Source organism: Saccostrea echinata, unplaced genomic scaffold (assembly GCF_033153115.1).
Source record: "Saccostrea echinata isolate AGI-Se365-2 ecotype Australia unplaced genomic scaffold, CSIRO_AGI_Sech_v1 ptg000030l, whole genome shotgun sequence".
NCBI lineage: Eukaryota > Metazoa > Mollusca > Bivalvia > Ostreida > Ostreidae > Saccostrea > Saccostrea echinata.
Window position 1 is genome coordinate 29,282,344 of NW_026889779.1, and position 18,070 is coordinate 29,300,413.

The following is an 18,070-nucleotide window of genomic DNA, read 5'->3' on the forward strand; positions in this document are numbered from 1 at the left end:
TACTAATAGTAAAATTTCTTTGTTTAAATTTAAGTAGTCACCACACTTTTTAGATGTGTGTACTTTTTATGGAAAATTAATGCTAAAAGTTTTCTTTGACTCCAAAGAAAGAATTATCTTGTATAACGTTAGAGTGCCACAGTGTCAGTCTGTTCATTCATCTCTCTAGGTTTTTTTTATTTCCCAGTATCAAGATGCAGGTGTCCAATTGTAATCACAGCGTCAATCCATCCATCCAACCATAGAATGAAAAAAAGTTGACCAAGCACAGATCTGAAGGCCAAAAGGTATTAGGGTTTTGGTTTTTTTTACATATATAAAAATAAATTGTTCAATTTTTTCTTGTTTGGAATTTACTATTTTTATTAAAACTAATAAAAACACAGTTTTTATCAACCATTTAAGAAATCTGAATTTATTTAACTCATTGGTTCAAATTTATACCAAGTTTGTAATTATAATTCAATTAGTTTATTGACCAATTAACCTCATCACACGCACTTGTTTCGGTAATAATTTATATGGGTTAAAAATGTCATGGGGCAAAAAAGAAAGTACATTGTAAATACTTACATGTAATACAGTGTAAATACACATTATAAGAATTATTACATAATTACTATAAAAAAGATGAATTATTATATTATGAATATACATTGTATGAATAAATTATCGTACGACTTGCCTCATCGCCCACAGTCTGCTACTTTCTTTTTTGGATAGATCGAAGTATCATGGCTGGAACTATTACGTATCGACTTTTACGGGGTTCAAGATCAGTGAAAGTAACAACTTCAGATAATTTGTTGTGTTTAGTTTGCTTACATAACAATTATAGACGATTTTCTAGTGAGAATGGCGCATTAAAATTTCTCAAGGTAGCGAAGAAAGACAGAATAACTGAAAGGAGAGAGCGAAGCGTTTCTCTCGTTTCCAGCATCTCAAGTGCTGACAAATCCACTCGATACGGTATTATTTACAAGTTACCCCTGTTCTGAAAATTACAATCTACTTAAGTATTTTTTTAACACTAAATAACATTAGCATTTCAAGAGTGCGAGGCTTGGGATATTTGTGGATACTAGTACAGTATTATACAATTTATAGCACAGACACTTGTTTCTGTAATAAAAGTTTTCACCCTTAATAACTAGAGGCACTGTGAGCACTAAGCTCACAACTTGATACATGTACCCCAGGCCGCTCCCATATGAGTATAATGGCAAAGTCCTTATTTTGCTATGGGAAAGCCCAAATGTCTGTACGATCAAAACAATAAGTAGGAGGTCACAATGGCACCATTTTGTGAGTGTATAGTGCTCGCAGTACCTCTAGTTTGTTATTGACACATCAAACATTTTTATTTTGCATGTAAAGAGAACCTGTAAAGAGAAATGAGTATATATGGTATGTTACTTTCTTTTACAGAATTTCAGAGAGCTTACTGTACAACCAAACCTCCTGATGTATCGGAGATTAGGAATATTAACCCAATGGGAAACATACAGTCAAAAGTGTATTATTTTGACACTTTGGCAGTTGTGCAGAAACTTGTGGCAGAGGGTAAGTTAGGCTCAAAGTAATATTATTTTAGAACGTTCTTTGATTGTGTAATATTACATGAAGTGTACGTATCATTTATAAGAATTATTATGCAGTTTCTGGTCAGTAAAAAGCATGTTTATTACTCCAAGTAGTGTGTTGATTGAAAAGAATAACTCCTAGTTTTAAAGTCCAGTATTCTGATCAAATTCATTTCTGAATGATAGAATTTATTTTTTAAACTCATCTGAGATAATACGAGATTTTCTGATTCATAGGAGTGAGTCTCGCTTCTGTCTGTCTTCCGTCCATTTGTTTGTTCAGATCTAGGAGAAATGAGACTGGGAGACTGTTGCACACAAAGACTTTGTTTAAAGATAGATTTTCATCTGTCTAAAGTGTAAATCTATGTTTGGGAGATTTACATGTACAACTTCATTCAGTTAATAGTCTGGTATCCTTGGTGGCAAAGACTTTTAGTAGGAATGTACATGTAGTAAAACTGTCATAAAATTTAGGTTTTAAATGTACTACATTCACCCTAAAAAGTCTGCCACCAGGGATACCAGCTAGACTCTTCCTTAAGTGGTTTTTAAGCCTGTCAGTTGACTTGAATTAATGAGAAAAATAAAAACAAAACAAAAAAAGCCATCTGAGAGTGGAATTTGAACCCTCTGTGCATGTTAGATGCTCAACCCATTTAGGTAGCAGCCGATTCATCTCAAGTGCAATTGTTTTATGCAATAATGAAGTTCTGTATTCTTTTTTTTTTTTTTTTTGAATGAAAAAGGCTTTACAGAGAGCCAGGCAATAGCAATAAAAGATATTGTACAGGAAGTCCTGCATTCCTCCATAGACCACCAGACAAAGGTTCTAGTTACTAAGGCACAAATGGTACGTAATCGCAACAAAACATTCAGCAGAGGTGAATAATTTGATTATTTCATAAATGCATAGATGGAGTTATTCTCATTGGAACCACAAAGAGTTTTTAAAAAACACAACTTTTTGATGAAAACCAGGTCCAACCACAAACCTTGGAGATCCTACACTTATGCAGCAATGTTATTATTTTTTAGATTTATAAGACCTTTTGTCTGTGCTATGGTTAAAAAAAAATGATTTGTATATTTTAGGAAATAACAACCCAGCAAATGATGACCCATATAAACTCAGTAAAAAAGGACATGGTAATACTAGAGAAGAGCGAGTTTTCAATGCTGAGAAGTGAAACAGAAGTAAGTCTTACAAGTTGATAGTGAAATAGATGCATCATTTAGATCATCATTTTGTTTAATGTTGATAAGAACATATGTTCTAACAAATGTTATCAATTTTCATTATTATCTTGTACAAAGAGTGGCTATAACTATTTTCTGAATGACATTTAATAATTTTTTAGAAGCAGACAATGGAAATACAACAGCTAAAGAAAGCCTTAGAAAATGAACTGGATAAACTTAAGGGACATGTGAGACTGGACATTAATCTGGAGAAAAGTCGAGCAACTGAAGCAGTACGAAAAATGTTTTCTTCAAGCTAAGCCTGTATTTCAAGGAAAAAAACATGTTATTTTTTTTCTTTTCTAGCTTAACTCAGTCATATTCCTCAAAATGAGAATTTGTTACATAGATACAAGAATCCTTGTGTAGTGTAGTTAAATACAATTTCTTCATATTCTTTTGGTGAAATTTTACAGAAGTAGGTCAGACTCCAAGGTCAAGAGGTCAAATTTGTTGGTACCCAGTGAAAGGTTTTGTCACAAGAAATACACATTTGAAATATGAAAGTCCTAGAACCAACCATTCAAAAGTTATGGGCAAGGTTAAAGTTTTTGCAGACGAACAGATTAACAGACAGATGGACAGAGAGACAAGAACTATACCTCGCCCCCCAAATTTTTTTCCATTATGAGTACGAGGGAATAAAAAGAATTTTTAAATTCAATTCAATTCACTTTATTGACAATTACCATGTCGGCATACAGTCATGACATAAAACGAATTAACAAGAATAATACATACATATACAAAGTGACAAATGTGAGTTGAACAAAACAATGTAGAGTATATTCACATATTTCTAAGTATTCATTGCTGACTTTCTTTTCTGGTGTCAAAGCACTTTTTCAAAAAACAACATATCCTTCTAGCAGTTGTAATATTTGTAGGATTGACAATTTTTCTAATGGGATTATCACTAGTATATGTGTTTACATTAAATATATCAGTATAATTGCATCTAAATTGGTCATACTTTGAACAGTATAGAACAAAATGTTTTTCATCTTCAATAAATAATTTACATGAATAGCATAAACGTTTTTCTCTAGGAATAGGGGGTTTACAGTATCTGCCCGTTTCAATATACAATGGATGGGCACTGATCCTTAATTTTGTTAATACAGATCTAAAACTTTTCTTTAAAGGCAGCTTTAAATAACTTTGCAATTTGTATTCATTTTGAATTACAATTTTACTATAAAAAGCTAACTTTCCAGAGTTTGATTTGCTTATATTTTTCAGTTGTTCATGTATCTTGTTTTGGTAATGCTCTTGTAATTTGTTTTTCAAGGTTGTGTGAGAAATATCCAAAGAAGTGATATTTAATTTTTGTAGTAATGAAGACAGTTTTCTTTGCCAAGATATTCTAGATACAAGTTTTTTGTCTTCTTTAAATGCAGAAATCACTAAATAATTATTATAATCATGTTTGTTATAATAATTATTTAGTGATTTCTGCATTTAAAGAAGACAAAAATTTTTTTTTTGCATGTGTAGTTAAACAGGGTCAATAAGGGGAGGGGGGCATTTTTTAGGAATATTAAAATGGAAATGAAAAATGTGGTTCATAAGGCTGAAGGTGTTTTTCTACATAGTGGTAGTTGATTGTTCTCAGAATTTTAAAATTTGTTTGTCTTTTTTCTACATTAATTTGGTGATACAATAAAAACTTAATAATCTCTTACTAGAAAGTTTGTGTTTCATTCAAGCTAAATCCAGGAGGCTTTAATTTTTTTTATAAACCAAAGTAACATTGTGTTTCTCCAAATTAAAATTACTTGAACAGAATATTGAAATTTATTTTTTGAAAATTCCTTTAACATATATATTCAATTTTGAATTTTCGAAGAATATTTTTGTTTAATGGTGATTTTTTTTTCTTAAAGCATGCTCAAAATGAGAAGAACCTTCAGATGCTCCACAACAAAATAGAGACAGATGTGGCAAATGTCAGAACATTATTTGAATCCTATAGAAATGATGTTATCAAGTACTCAATAGGTAAGAATCCTTAGAAAAGGGTATGATAAGCAAACTTTAAAACAAATGAAAAAGATTAAAATTATGTCATTTGGTAAGTTGGTGACAGAAACAGATTAAATTCCTGTATTCTTCTACTCTGAACCTCAGTTTTCATCCTATCCACACTTCTACTCTGTACCTCAGTTTTCATCCTATCCACACCTACTCTGTACCTCAAATATTCTGCCATCCACACTTCTACTCTGTACCTCAAATATCCTGCCATCCACACTTCTCCTCTGTACCTCAGATCTCCTGCCATCCACACTTCTACTCTGTACCTCAGTTTTCATCCTATCCACACCTACTCTGTACCTCAAATATCCTGCCATCCACACTTCTACTCTGTACCTCAAATATCCTGCCATCCACACTTCTCCTCTGTACCTCAGATCTCCTGCCATCCACACTTCTACTCTGTACCTCAGATTTTGTCCTCTCCACACTTCTACTCTGTACCTCAAATATCCTGCCATCCACAGACTTCTACTCTGTACCTCAAATCTCCTGCCATCCACAGACTTCTACTCTGTACATCAAATCTCCTGTCATCTACACATCTATTCACTTTCAGTTATCTCAAATTTCCTGCCATCCATACTTTTATTCTGTTTCCCAAATCTCCCCATATCCACACTGCTATTCTGTACCTTAAATATCCAAACTTCTACTCTGTACCTCAGATCTCCTCCTTTGAACACCAGTATTTTTGTTTATTCAAATTTAATACATTAATGGCAGGTTTGCATAAATTTCCAATCATAATACATGTACAACTTGTTAGCAATTCTTTTGGTATTGTTAACTTTATTCACTTTATTTTATAAGGGAAATGTTTGAATTGTTCACTGCCCTATATTAATATCTCTGTAGCCTCATTATGACATCACCTTAGCGTGAGTTTCTCTGTGTATATTCCTATGTGTAAGTATGTACATGAAAAGGGCATTCAAATCAATTTCACAGTTGACTTGCTTAAAAAAAAACAGCAAATGTAAATATGTGTATGTGTTGTGCAGGAATTGTAAGGAAGTTGTTATCTTTCAGGGACTGCTTTGACAGCTGGAGCCACAGTCTTAGCAGTAATGCGCCTGTTGATTTAATGACCAGATATTGTTAACCTCTCCACCCTAATAATAAGTGACCAATGGAAATGCTGGATAATACCAATGTATCAACTATAAATAAATAAGGAGAATAAATCTATGAAAACTTAAAATGTCTGATTTTATTCACATGTACTTCAGTTTTACAATTATTTTTTTCTAAGAGAAATTCTTGTTGGGCATATGCTCCAAAACAAATTCATGATATTAACCAGTATTCGTATTATTTACAATACAAGCAGAGTGATCCAGTACCTCATTCTTCTAAGTGTCAAGCATGTTATATTTAAAGTTGTTAGTTCTGGAGAGGGATAGCAAGAGGGAATGTTTTTAAGAAAGGGAGCAGAAGACTACACAGTAAATATAAAATAAATACTCCTCATTCACACATCATGTACATTCCTCCTAAACTTCTGTACAAAACACCCACACTAACACAAATGATTTAAATGTACAGTCACCTGATTTTCATTCTTCTGTATAATATTAAAATCTAAATGTTGTCATCATAAAATGTTATTTTCTACTTTTACCATTTATCCTCTCATCTATTACAAAATTAGAGAAATTCTAAGTAACGCATATATGTATGTATGTGATATAAAAAGCATGAATATTGTTCTGAACTTGTGCATGTCTCTGACACGCTGTATGTGGATATTGCACTGGAAAGTCTCTGTGGTCTGTCTAATTAAGACTGTTTACTACGGACATCTTTGTCATATTTCTCCAGGAGGACAGACTTGTATGTTTCTTGGTTTTGCCACAGGGCAGCAGCATCAGCGTTGAGAGGACTGTCATTGTTTGGCTCTGTGAAAGTAAAAATAGGAAATGTAACAAGTTTTGCTCTGTGAAAACATGAAAACTTTCAATGTTACACTCAACTACATGCAATATTTGTATAATAACAATCCAAAGAGTTCCAAAGGTCAATTTGGCATGTAAATACTAAGCAAGTTAAAAATTGAAAAAAGAGGCCAATGGGCCACAATGCTCACCTGAGTAACTTTGGCCTTGCTGTTTTTCACCTGATCCCCCCTTGTAGTACTTATTGCCCCCCCCCCCCCCCCCCCCCCCCCGGTCATGATTTGAACAATTTAGAATCTACACTACCCCATGATGCTTCCACATAAGTTTCAGCTTTTCTGGCCCACTGGTTCTTGAGAAGAAGATTTTTACTACATATTTCAATGTAAAACTTGGATTCCCTATTGTGGCCCCGCCCTACCCCCAGGGGTCATGATTTAAACAATTTAGAATCTACACTACCCCAGGATGCTTCCCTATAAGTTTCAGCTTTTCTGGCCCACTGGTTCTTGAGAAGACGATTTTTAAAGATTTTTACTACATATTTCAATGCAAAACTTGGATTCCCTATTGTGTGGCCCCGCCCTACCCCTGGGGGTCATAATTTGAACAAGTTAGAATCGACACTACCCCTGAATGCTTCCACATAAATTTCAGCTTTTCTAGCCCAGTGGTTCTTGAGACGAAGTTTTTTTTAAAAGATTTTTACTACATATTTCAATGTAAAACTTGGATTCTCTATTATGGCCCCGCCCTACCCCCCGGGTCATGATTTGAACAATTTAGAATCTACACTACCCCAAGATGCTTCCACATAAGTTTCAGCTTTTCTGGTTCTTGAGAAGAAGATTTTTTAATGACCTCAACCTATTTTTGTCTTTTCTTGATTATCTCCCCTTTGAAGTGGACGTGGCTCTTCAATATTTTAACAATTTAAACTCCCCTTCACCCAAGGATGCTTTGTACCAAGTATGGTTAAAATTGGCCCAGTGGTTCTTGAGAAGAAGTTGAACAAGAGGCCCATGGGCCACAGTGCTCACCTGAGTAACTTTGGTCTTGCTGTTTTTCACCTGATTCCCCCCCCCCCCCCCTCCCCGGTAGTACTTATTGTGGCCCCATCCTACCCTCGGGGGTCATGATTTGAACAATTTAGAATCTACACTACCCCAGGATGTTTCCACATAAGTTTCAGCTTTTCTGGCTCAGTGGTTCTTGAGAAGAAGATTTTTAAAGATTTTTACTACATATTTCAATGTAAAACTTGGATTCCCTATTGTGGCCCCGCCCTACCCCTGGGGGTCATGATTTGAATAATTTAGAATCTACACTACCCCTGAATGCTTCCACATAGGTTTCAGCTTCTCTGGCCCACTGGTTCTTGAGAAGATTTTTAAAGATTTTTATTACATATTTCAATGTAAAACTTGGACTCCCTAGTGTGGCCCCGCCCTACCCCCAGGGGTCATGATTTGAACAGTTTAGAATCTACACTACCCCAGGATGCTTCCACATAAGTTTAAGCATTTCTGGTCCAGTGGTTCTTGAGAAGAAAATTTTTAAAGATTTTTACTACATATTTCAATGTAAAATGTGGACTCCCTAGTGTGGCCCCACCCTACCCCTGGGGGTCATGAACAATTTAGAATCTACACTACCCCAAGATGCTTCCACATAAGTTTCAGCTTTTCTGGTTCTTGAGAAGAAGATTTTTTTATGACCCCACCCAATTTTTGTCTTTTCTTGATTATCTCCCCTTTGAAGTGGACGTGGCTCTTCAATATTTTAACAATTTAAACTCCCCTTCACCCAAGGATGCTTTATACCAAGTTTGTTTAAAATTGGCCCAGTGGTTCTTGAGAAGAAGTTGAAAATGTGAAAAGTTTACAGACAGATGGACGGACAGACGACGGACAACGGGTGATCAGAAAAGCTCACTTGAGCTTTCAGCTCAGGTGAGCTAAAAAGTGAAAAGTTTACAGACGGACGGACAGAAGAGGGACAACCGGGTGATCAGAAAAGCTCACTTGAGCTTTCAGCTCAGGTTAGCTAAAAATGAGTTGAATTTTCAATTTATGGATTTTTATTTAGGTTAAAAGGCCTATACAAGCTCAAAAAGGTTTATAATAATTTGGTAATAATTTTATAGTTATTTTCAGTGCAACTCCTTTTGTATTTCTTCAAAATCATTTCCAGGCGGAACCGCTCGGATTTGCTACATTGCAATTATATGGGACGTATTCAAACTGTGGTGAGGGCTCGTCCCCAGACACAGTTGGATTATTCTAACTAACTGGAAGATAACTATTTTTGCTGGTGACTTGAAAGAAATAAGAAAACATGGACCTTTTTTTCCATATTTCTGAAATACAGGTAAACTTCGATATCTTGAACTTGGCGGGACTGAGGAAAAACTTCGAGATACCCGAGTGTTCGAGATATTGAAGTTGATGAATTTGGTACCAATATTGTTATGTTACATGTTCTGTTAACAGGAAATTACCCCCCCCTCCACCACGTGCATAATTTAAGCGGTAAATGTTTCAGTTCGTACTTAGTGATATCTTTTTAAAAATACATTTACATATACAATTATAATGCATATATTATTTTATTCAATACTGCAACACTTATATTTAAATTTTACAAATTTCAATCGCTTTTAATTAATAGCGATAATCATGCTGGTTTCAGGATTTCTGATACCCGGATATGTGTTATGCTTTGTAAATGATAAACCGATCACTGTAGTATGGATTAAGACGGAAATAGGAATTATCGTTCTACAATAATTTATTGAAATTGCCAATATGCATAAACAAAAGCAAACTTTGTTTCGATTGTATGAACTTTAAGTTTTCTTTTTTACACCATGGTCAGATAATCTACCTATCCCCCGGGTTGGCTATCGGGTACTTCATTAGATTGCCTAATCAGACATGATGTGTACTGAAGATTTAGATTTTTGGTTACTCAAAATAATGTCTTTAATTGTTTAATTTCTTGAGTTCAATATCACTTTGATGTGTTCAGTGTTTACTTTGATATGTAATAATGTGTATAAGCGTGTATTTTCGATAAATTTTAATTCCTATTACAGTAATCGTCCCGAAGCTGCTGTTTCATTATCATGTCATCATATCTCTGAGTGTGCATTTTATTAACACCTAGAAATCACCTGGCCTGCGTAATTAAATTTAACTACCAAAAACAACAGCTTGGGGCTAATACGGTGTGATTATCAGCAAAGGTCCCATGAAGCCTGTGCTAGACCTAACAGAAAGGTTCAACAGACCGTAAAATTAGCATAATCGGATTATTGTGTACTAAGGTGTGAATTCAGCGGAGCAAGAAATTTGTTGGACTTCGAGATAACGCATGTGTTTATATAGCACTTGAGACTGTAAATCTACTTCAAGATAAGCGAGGTATTCGAGATTTCCGTGTTCGAGATACTGTTTTTTTTTTAAAATCACAAATATAATAAAAACGGCCGGGACCATCGATTCACTTCGAGATATCCGTGGTATTCGACATATCGGTATTTGAGATACCGAAGTTTACCTGTATATTCCTGAACCAAATGGAAATCTAGAGGAAAAAATCTTTTTCTCTAGAAATTCCAGGCCACATACACAACGAGATCTTCAAAAACACATTTTACACCATCCTGAAACCGAGTCCCTATGCTCCTCACAATACAGCTATATTAAATATTACCTCCTAAAAGGCTCTGAATGGACAGAAGTATTGTTCGGACATCGTACAGGGCTGACCATTTCTCTTTGAGAATGTCTAGACAGATATTGCCACTCTGATCAACATTTGGGTGATAGCAGGGAGTGTCGAACTTCACTGTAGGGGCCTGGTAAGGGTAGCTACTAGGAAACTCCAATGTCAGTTTGTATGTTAGTCCTTCATAAACCTGGAAAAATACAATATTCAGGTTGTGTCATCAAATACAGATTGTGTCATTTCACTATAAAGCTATCAAAGATACTCTCTTTCACATGTTTCCAGTTTTTTTGTTTTTTTTTGGGGGGGGGGGGGGGGGGGGGGAGGGGCAAGTTATGAATTCAATACAAAGACAATCCTTACAAAAACAAATTCAGTACTGGTAGAGTTTGTGATATGTAATATAAATGGGTCACCCAAAACTAAGCTGTATCATAGACATTTGATGGTACTGCTAGTTAAGTAGGGTTTTGTGATATGTATTAAATATAAACTGAGCTATATCGTTTGAAGGTACTGCTGGTGGGGCTTGCTTACCGTTCCAGTGGCTCCTGTCAGAGTTGCAATCCATTTGAACAAATTATCTCCATCTGGAAAAGCTGAAATACCTGGATCCCCTTTAGTCTGTAAAATATAAAAGTTATCTCTTTTATCAAAACCCATAATTACCAACCTGCAGATTCTTTTTAAAACTTAATTAAGTTTTGACTGCATATTGTGTGGGGTTAATAACTGACTTGTTTTAATGATACAGTTTAGAATCTCTATTTGTCCAGTCATTGTACGAGATCTGAGTGACAGTACATCAACCCATTTATTACAACCTATACTCATTCAAAATATTAAGTTACATATGTCCACTTCAATAGTTACTCACCCTGCATGTCTATCCAACTACATCTGTATCACAAATCTTTCCAAATCAATAATAACATAATACTAGAGACTTTGCAAGAGTCAGATAGCATATTGGACTATGATTTAATGCAAGAGTTTGTATTCAGAGGATGCATTGTCTAAGGTGTCTTTCAAAAGATTTTTAAGGGTTTTTAGTTCACTATTGGATATTTAAACTACTTTTTACAGATCTGTCCACCCTTTTTACTTCATACAGAGCTGGTGTAATCTAAATCCTCATTTTGGTGGTATTTTAGAGACATAGGCATTGTTTTTCATATTTACTTATTTTGATATTTCACTTGGATTCTACATTATCTTTACCAGACTCTGTGTTGTATATCAAATATATTTATATCATATTATTTTCAAATCATTTATTGACATGTGCTGTGTGTTACAGTTCTGAAAGCCATCTTATGATAATTAATTTTCTGTATTGCACTCTGAAAGAACTATAGTATAGCCCATAGTTTAAACATACTGTCTCTACATATTAGTAGATCAACTTAACCTCAAAATAACAACATTTTTAACATGTTTAAGAAACATTTTATAAGCGCTAAATTAATATTTATGGCGTACTAGCATAATTTGTTCATAAAAAACAGAAGAAATGTACAAACAGTGGAAGGGTAGGCAAGATCTGTTAATACAGCATGCAAGTATACTGTATGTGTACAAAATTTAGTGAATCATTGGATCTGGAGTTGTTGGAGAAATCATGAATTAGCGCTTTACATATCCCTGCCGTATATTGTATTTATAAATGATTTCTTAGTGGCATTCATGAATTAGCACATCGTTGTCTGCACAAAGCCGCTAAAATATGAAACCCGCTTTTTTTTAAGTACACATACAGTATGTCAAATATGAAGTGCAGTATTTCATACTCATATATTTGTTAACTTACCAAAAGGGTCATCAGCTCTTGTTGAAGTCTGAAATTATACAAAGAATTTTTAATCATGTAATCACACCAGACAAACGAAGATCATAGTACACATCACAATGCTGAACACGAGGGCAGTCTATAAACTTCCTACTGATAATGTATAAATGTCAAGTATGTGTTACTTTTAAATCATGATTAAATATCATTGTTAAATTTAATATATTTGCAGTTAAACCATTTCATACATACTATCAGAGCCATAAATTAAAGGTGCTTAGACACAGATTTGAACTTAATATTTTCTCAAATTTTCTGTATAATATCACGACATATATTGCAATAGCATTTCACACGAAAATATAATTAAAAACTTATTTTATCTGGAAATTATTGGAACTATGAATTCTGGGTCGTGTTTGATTAACACATCTTTGCACTTACACAAATTTTAACTTTATCCTTAATATTTAAGTTTGTTATGTATTAAAGAAAAATATTACATCTATAATCCAGAAAATTCAGAGTAGAAATGTTCAAAATCAAAACCAACTCACCAGTATTGTCAGTCCGTGCTCTGTGATGTGTACAGAGTTTAACAAATTGAACACACCCGTGAAACGTAAACTGTTTTTGTAAACAGGGCACGAGCTCTGTTATTGTTAATGTCTACGATTCACCGGGTGTGTTCAATTGTTAAACTCTGCACACACCACTGAGCACGGACTTGCAATACTGTGAGCGGGTTTTGCTTTCGAACATTTCTACTCTGAATTTTTTGGATTATAGTTTTAATATTTTTCATTAATACACAACAAAATGCCACTTTTCTTAAGTATTAAGAATAAAATTAAAATATGTGAAAGCGCAAGGATGTGTCAATCCAACACGTCTAGAAATTCGAAGTTTTAATAACTTCGAGATGAAATAAGATTTTTATTATATTTTAGTATGAAATGCTATAGCAACATATAAGTCATGAAATTATACAGAGAATTTGAGAAAATATTAACTTCAAATCTGTGTCCAAGTATCTTTAATGTCAGTTCACAGTTAAAAAAAAAACAAAATAAAAAAACATATAAATGGTCATATGGACTAAAGGGACTCGTCTTGAACTATCTGTGTTTTTACATTTTGACCATATATTGTGGGATGGTTAAAATAAAAAGTAAGGACACAAATAAATCTTGACGAACTAAGATCAGCTGAAGACAGACAGCAAGCAAAATTGCACGCATACAAACCGTTTGCTAACTGAGTGGTTGTCTCGTGCTTGTCCTGAGCTGCTAGAAACATCTTTATTTCTTGTTGTTGTTGAGGCAGAAGGGTTTGTATTCTGTGTAGCCATTTCAGTTTTGATAAAATATTCTCAAATTATTTGCAAGATGTCCTGACTTGCTTTCGGTTTAAAATTTGCGTCAAATGTGTACAGCCAATGAGATGTTGCAAGAATACTGCGATGAACCAATCGTATTCAATGTTTTATATCATCGGAAGTTCTCGTGGAACATCATAGGACACCTGTCATATTGTTTCCCGATGGGCGGATCTAAGAATTATTTGAACGATGGTATTCTATGATATCGTTACTGTGGAAAAATTATCGATAAATTGTCAAACCGTTGACATGGTTGAATTAAGTAGGAACAAAGCCAAAATGTTGAAGAATAAAACTAATCAATGTAGAATTACATTTTTTTTTTGATAATTTCAATCCCATTTTTTGACAACACCATCATACATTGGCATATAGTCATGAATACAACAAACAATAACATACATAAAATCAATTATTAAATGTTCAATGTTACATGAATTAAACCCCCTCCCCCCTTTCTGAGTAAAGTATTTGCTCAGAAACATATATATTATATGTCTCTGATCTGCAACAGTAAATTTTCATTTATCGAAGCTGCACCCCCACCCCCCGAAATAGGATTTTCGAGTTTGGACATTTTTTTTTTTAGATCCGTTTTAAAACCGTTGCTTCGTACGTGCCTGTGACATTATCAACCCTCTATATCTCTACTTCTAATTACCAGAAGAGTATGTAACTTTCTAAAGAAGTGCTAAGTGCTATGATATCAGAAAGGAGATCGAAAGACTTCAAAATAACTGATTTGCACACCTGTAAGACTGCACACGTGGCAGTAAGTGCATATTTGTTAATTGGATAACTTGATGTATGTTTATTATTTGTTGTCTTCACGACTATATGCCAAATGCCAATGCCATCCTCAGAACGTCAGGGGCCCTGAGTTAACTTGTTGCCATCCAACGGCAACGAGTTGACTCAGGACCCCTGGCGTCTCGACTGTGCCACGAGTTAACTCAGGACCCCTGACGTTGTGAGGATGTGCCAATGTATGATGGTGTTGTCAATAATTAAATGAATTGAATTGAAATACATAAAAGTTTTTACCAACAATTAACCTAATAAATTATAATTTTTTTTTTTTTGAAAATATCAAGTCTCTTTTTAATCGAGCAAAATTTTTTGTTAATGCAGGGCTCCCGGGAACTTTATTTTTTCTCAAAGATTAATTTGAACAAAAATCGTAAAATGGCACATATTTTTATCCATTCTCTATTTCTGACACCGATTTTATTTTTCATTAAGTATTAATTAAATTTATTGATTTTATTCATAACTTTCTAAAAATTCCAAAAGGCTGAATTCAACATGCAACCCCTCCCTCCATTTTTTTCCCCCTGAACCGAATCTCCTTGAGAAGAAATTATCCTGTATAACCATGTTTTTTTTTTTTTTTTTTTTGTTTTTTGATAAACAATACATTTGCAACAGAAGGGAATAAAGTACATGTAATGTTTAATAAGTGGACGAATGTGTAAAGCCTAAGGTCTGTTTTTTTGTTCCTTCACTTTTAAAATAGGAAATTAAATAGGTAATTTTTATTCCAATTAAAAAATCCGCCCTTGGATTTTAGTCAACCTTTTTTCTATTTTTAATAGGTTTTTCCCTGTCATCGGTCAAATTATGCCTCATGTGTACCCCTCTTCACCATGCTGCCAAATTTTGAGATAAAATTTGATACGCTTATGTACTAGTGCGTGTCATAGAGTTATGGTTCAAGTTTAAGTTTTCATTTTTGCAACCTTTTTGTATGGTAATACATGTAACACAGGCACTTTTTTCTGTAATAAATTTGTTAACCCATAGTATATCATAATACTATGGGTTAAAAAATTTATTACAGAAACAAGTGCCTGTGGGCAATAATCAGTGATAATGACCTCAGGGTTTCAAATAAGCTGGGGTTAGGAGTTTTGTTTCGAACTGAAAAAGTTAGATTTTTACCATTTCTTTTTTTGTTTTCAGTGTATGTTGGCATGACCCCCCCCCCCCCCCCCCACACACACACACACCGGTTCTTACAAGTCTGTTTTGGATGTTTTAAAGATCTCGTATTATGATACAGAGATCTCTTCATCCAAAAATGTTTAAACTAGTAAACTGATAAGGTTTGGTGTTCCTAGGACTCACAGTATGCAACAAATGATCTCCTTTCAAAATGAGGCGTGAACAAAAATTGGTTGGACCCCACCCCCTCCCCTCTTCAATTTTCCCGAATCTCTGTTGGTGTTCATTAATATGGAAATTGTCATTGACAGGCCGGTTGTCACTTTTTATTGCAAGGAACTTGGACCCCCCCCCCATCAAACATTTATGTAACTGCCCCCCCCCCCCCAACCATACAACGAAATAATTGTTTCGAGTTGGGGCATTTTTTTTTTTTTTTGCTTGTCAATTTTTTTTCTGCTATCTTGTCAATTTTGCACCCCCCCCCTCTTTTTTTGTTTTGAAAAAAAAAAGGATGTGTCTGCGCTGCACACCGATGTTATGTGCAAGTTCTGTCAAAATCATTCCGATTTCTTAAAAGAATTAACACCCTCGCCATTCAGTTAACAAATTTCACATACCCTTCCCAAAAGTCACTGGTAAACCAGAGGCACTGTGCAAAATTAGAACAAAGGTAGATTTTGGGTCGGAATCCCTTGGCTAGAATGACATGTACCTGGCATATAGCTCCCCCGGTTTATGGAGGAGACTTGAAACATGACATTTAAGATAATTAACTCTGAAAAAAAAAAAGAAAATTACAAAGGGAAAATATATGATTAGGAAAGCCGCTGGCCCCTGAATGTTGATTAAATCAGAACAAGAGTGGTTTGTGGCAACACAATTAAAAAAAAATTAAGCACTTTGAAAATTTTTTTCAAAGTGCGTTAAAATTGGGACAAAATCAACACACTTTGAAAATTTCTTTCAAAGTACGTTAAGAGTGTACATCAACATTTTTTACAATGGATACACTTAACGCACTTTCAAAAAAAAATCTGTACTTAGATTTTAGTAATAGACAGCATTATTTTGTTATATTTCTTTCAAAAAACTTAGGAATTGATCTACCCTCATCGAGTAACGAGAAGACAAGTAGAAGGTCCCTAGCTCAACCCAACTCTTTATCTTTCCTACCCAAATATATGCATTTACATAACTGGTATGACATTGATATACATGTGGTTATGAACCATTTTTTTTCTTCAATTATTATTCACTCTAAACAGGCAGCATATTAAAAGAAATAAAAACAGTAGAACAATAGTACATGTATTTATTCAGTAATCCAATCCTTTGGTATCCAACTAAGGATTAAATTATAACTCTGATGCTCATGTAAAAATAAAGGTATAAAACTGAAACATAATTTGTGCAAGAGATCAAACAAGTAAAGAACATGAAGATATAAACAAATTATTGACTTTGTTGTGGCCAGATCACAAAGGAAAAATACACCAATCACACATTAAAACATGATCATTGCATCACATGTAGAAAATGTCATCTTCCAGTCATTAGCAATTATTTTATCTTCACAGTGAATTCAGATATGTGAACATATAAGGACAACATTTGTTTAAATTCTGGCAAATCTAATCACTACGACTCTTGAAAAAGTGAGTAGCTTTAAATGACCGTAACCATATGAATATATGTCACAATTATTTCACAAAGTAATTTAAACATTAAAGTGGTTGACGCAAAATCTACTTGCAAATGCACAAGCAATAAAATTGTTCAAGAAAAATTTAAATCACAGTCAAAGAGTTGAAATCTACCACATGATTGTTTTCCTACTACATGTAGACAAATAGACTTAAAGACTCAATTTCAAAATTACTTAAATGTTACACACAAAAAAATGTACAGGTGAAAATGTATAAAATTCTGTAAACAAACTTTCCTGTATGTGCATGTAATATTGGAAAAATTCATGAGGACAGGAACATTTCTTTTCTTTTCTTTTTGTAATATGAAAAAGTCAATCATGTCTACATTTTGAAATCAAAAATACATCTTGGATATTAAGACTTGCAACAGCAAATTGCAACATATATTTTCAAATGTGACCAAATAATGAAACAAAATAGAAATTTAATTAATTTCATTTCAATTTTAAGAAAAGTTAGTTTACAGTATTAAAAGAATGAACTTAATCCTCTTCTAAATGCCTTTCCATGTGTAGAACTATGTCAGAATTAATGCTCATCCCAAGGCCTAAAATAAAATATTCTTTGTTAGCAGATGCCCTCCAACTCACTAAAATGCACCTTGGCACCCCAATTTTATTGTATGGAGATAAATTTTTTAATGTTTCAAGTTTTCCAGATAACAAAACTAAATTTCATTTTCTATTTTGGAGTTTTATTTTTAGGTGTGTCATTAGGAAGAACCTGCTATGTATCTACCACGACTGCTACCA

General features: G+C 33.9%; 2 protein-coding genes across 2 annotated transcripts; one reads left to right on the forward strand and one right to left on the reverse strand.

Moving 5' to 3' along the window:
- The first annotated feature begins 734 nt into the window (after positions 1-734).
- On the forward strand, positions 735-6,067 carry LOC133197656 (mitochondrial calcium uniporter regulator 1-like). Its single transcript, XM_061333773.1, has 7 exons — positions 735-969; positions 1,429-1,563; positions 2,333-2,436; positions 2,679-2,780; positions 2,945-3,058; positions 4,712-4,826; positions 5,895-6,067. Exons 1-7 carry the CDS (start codon positions 735-737, stop codon positions 5,948-5,950), a joined length of 861 nt encoding a protein of 286 aa, XP_061189757.1. The 3' UTR covers positions 5,951-6,067.
- On the reverse strand, positions 6,061-13,671 carry LOC133197654 (ubiquitin-conjugating enzyme E2 C-like). The gene is made up of 5 exons (XM_061333772.1): positions 13,529-13,671; positions 12,303-12,330; positions 11,030-11,116; positions 10,478-10,682; positions 6,061-6,763 (listed from the first exon to the last, which is right to left on the reverse strand). The coding sequence occupies exons 1-5, from the start codon at positions 13,630-13,632 to the stop codon at positions 6,645-6,647; spliced, it is 543 nt and encodes a 180-aa protein (XP_061189756.1). The 5' UTR covers positions 13,633-13,671; the 3' UTR covers positions 6,061-6,644.
- Between the last annotated feature and the right edge of the window lie 4,399 nt (positions 13,672-18,070).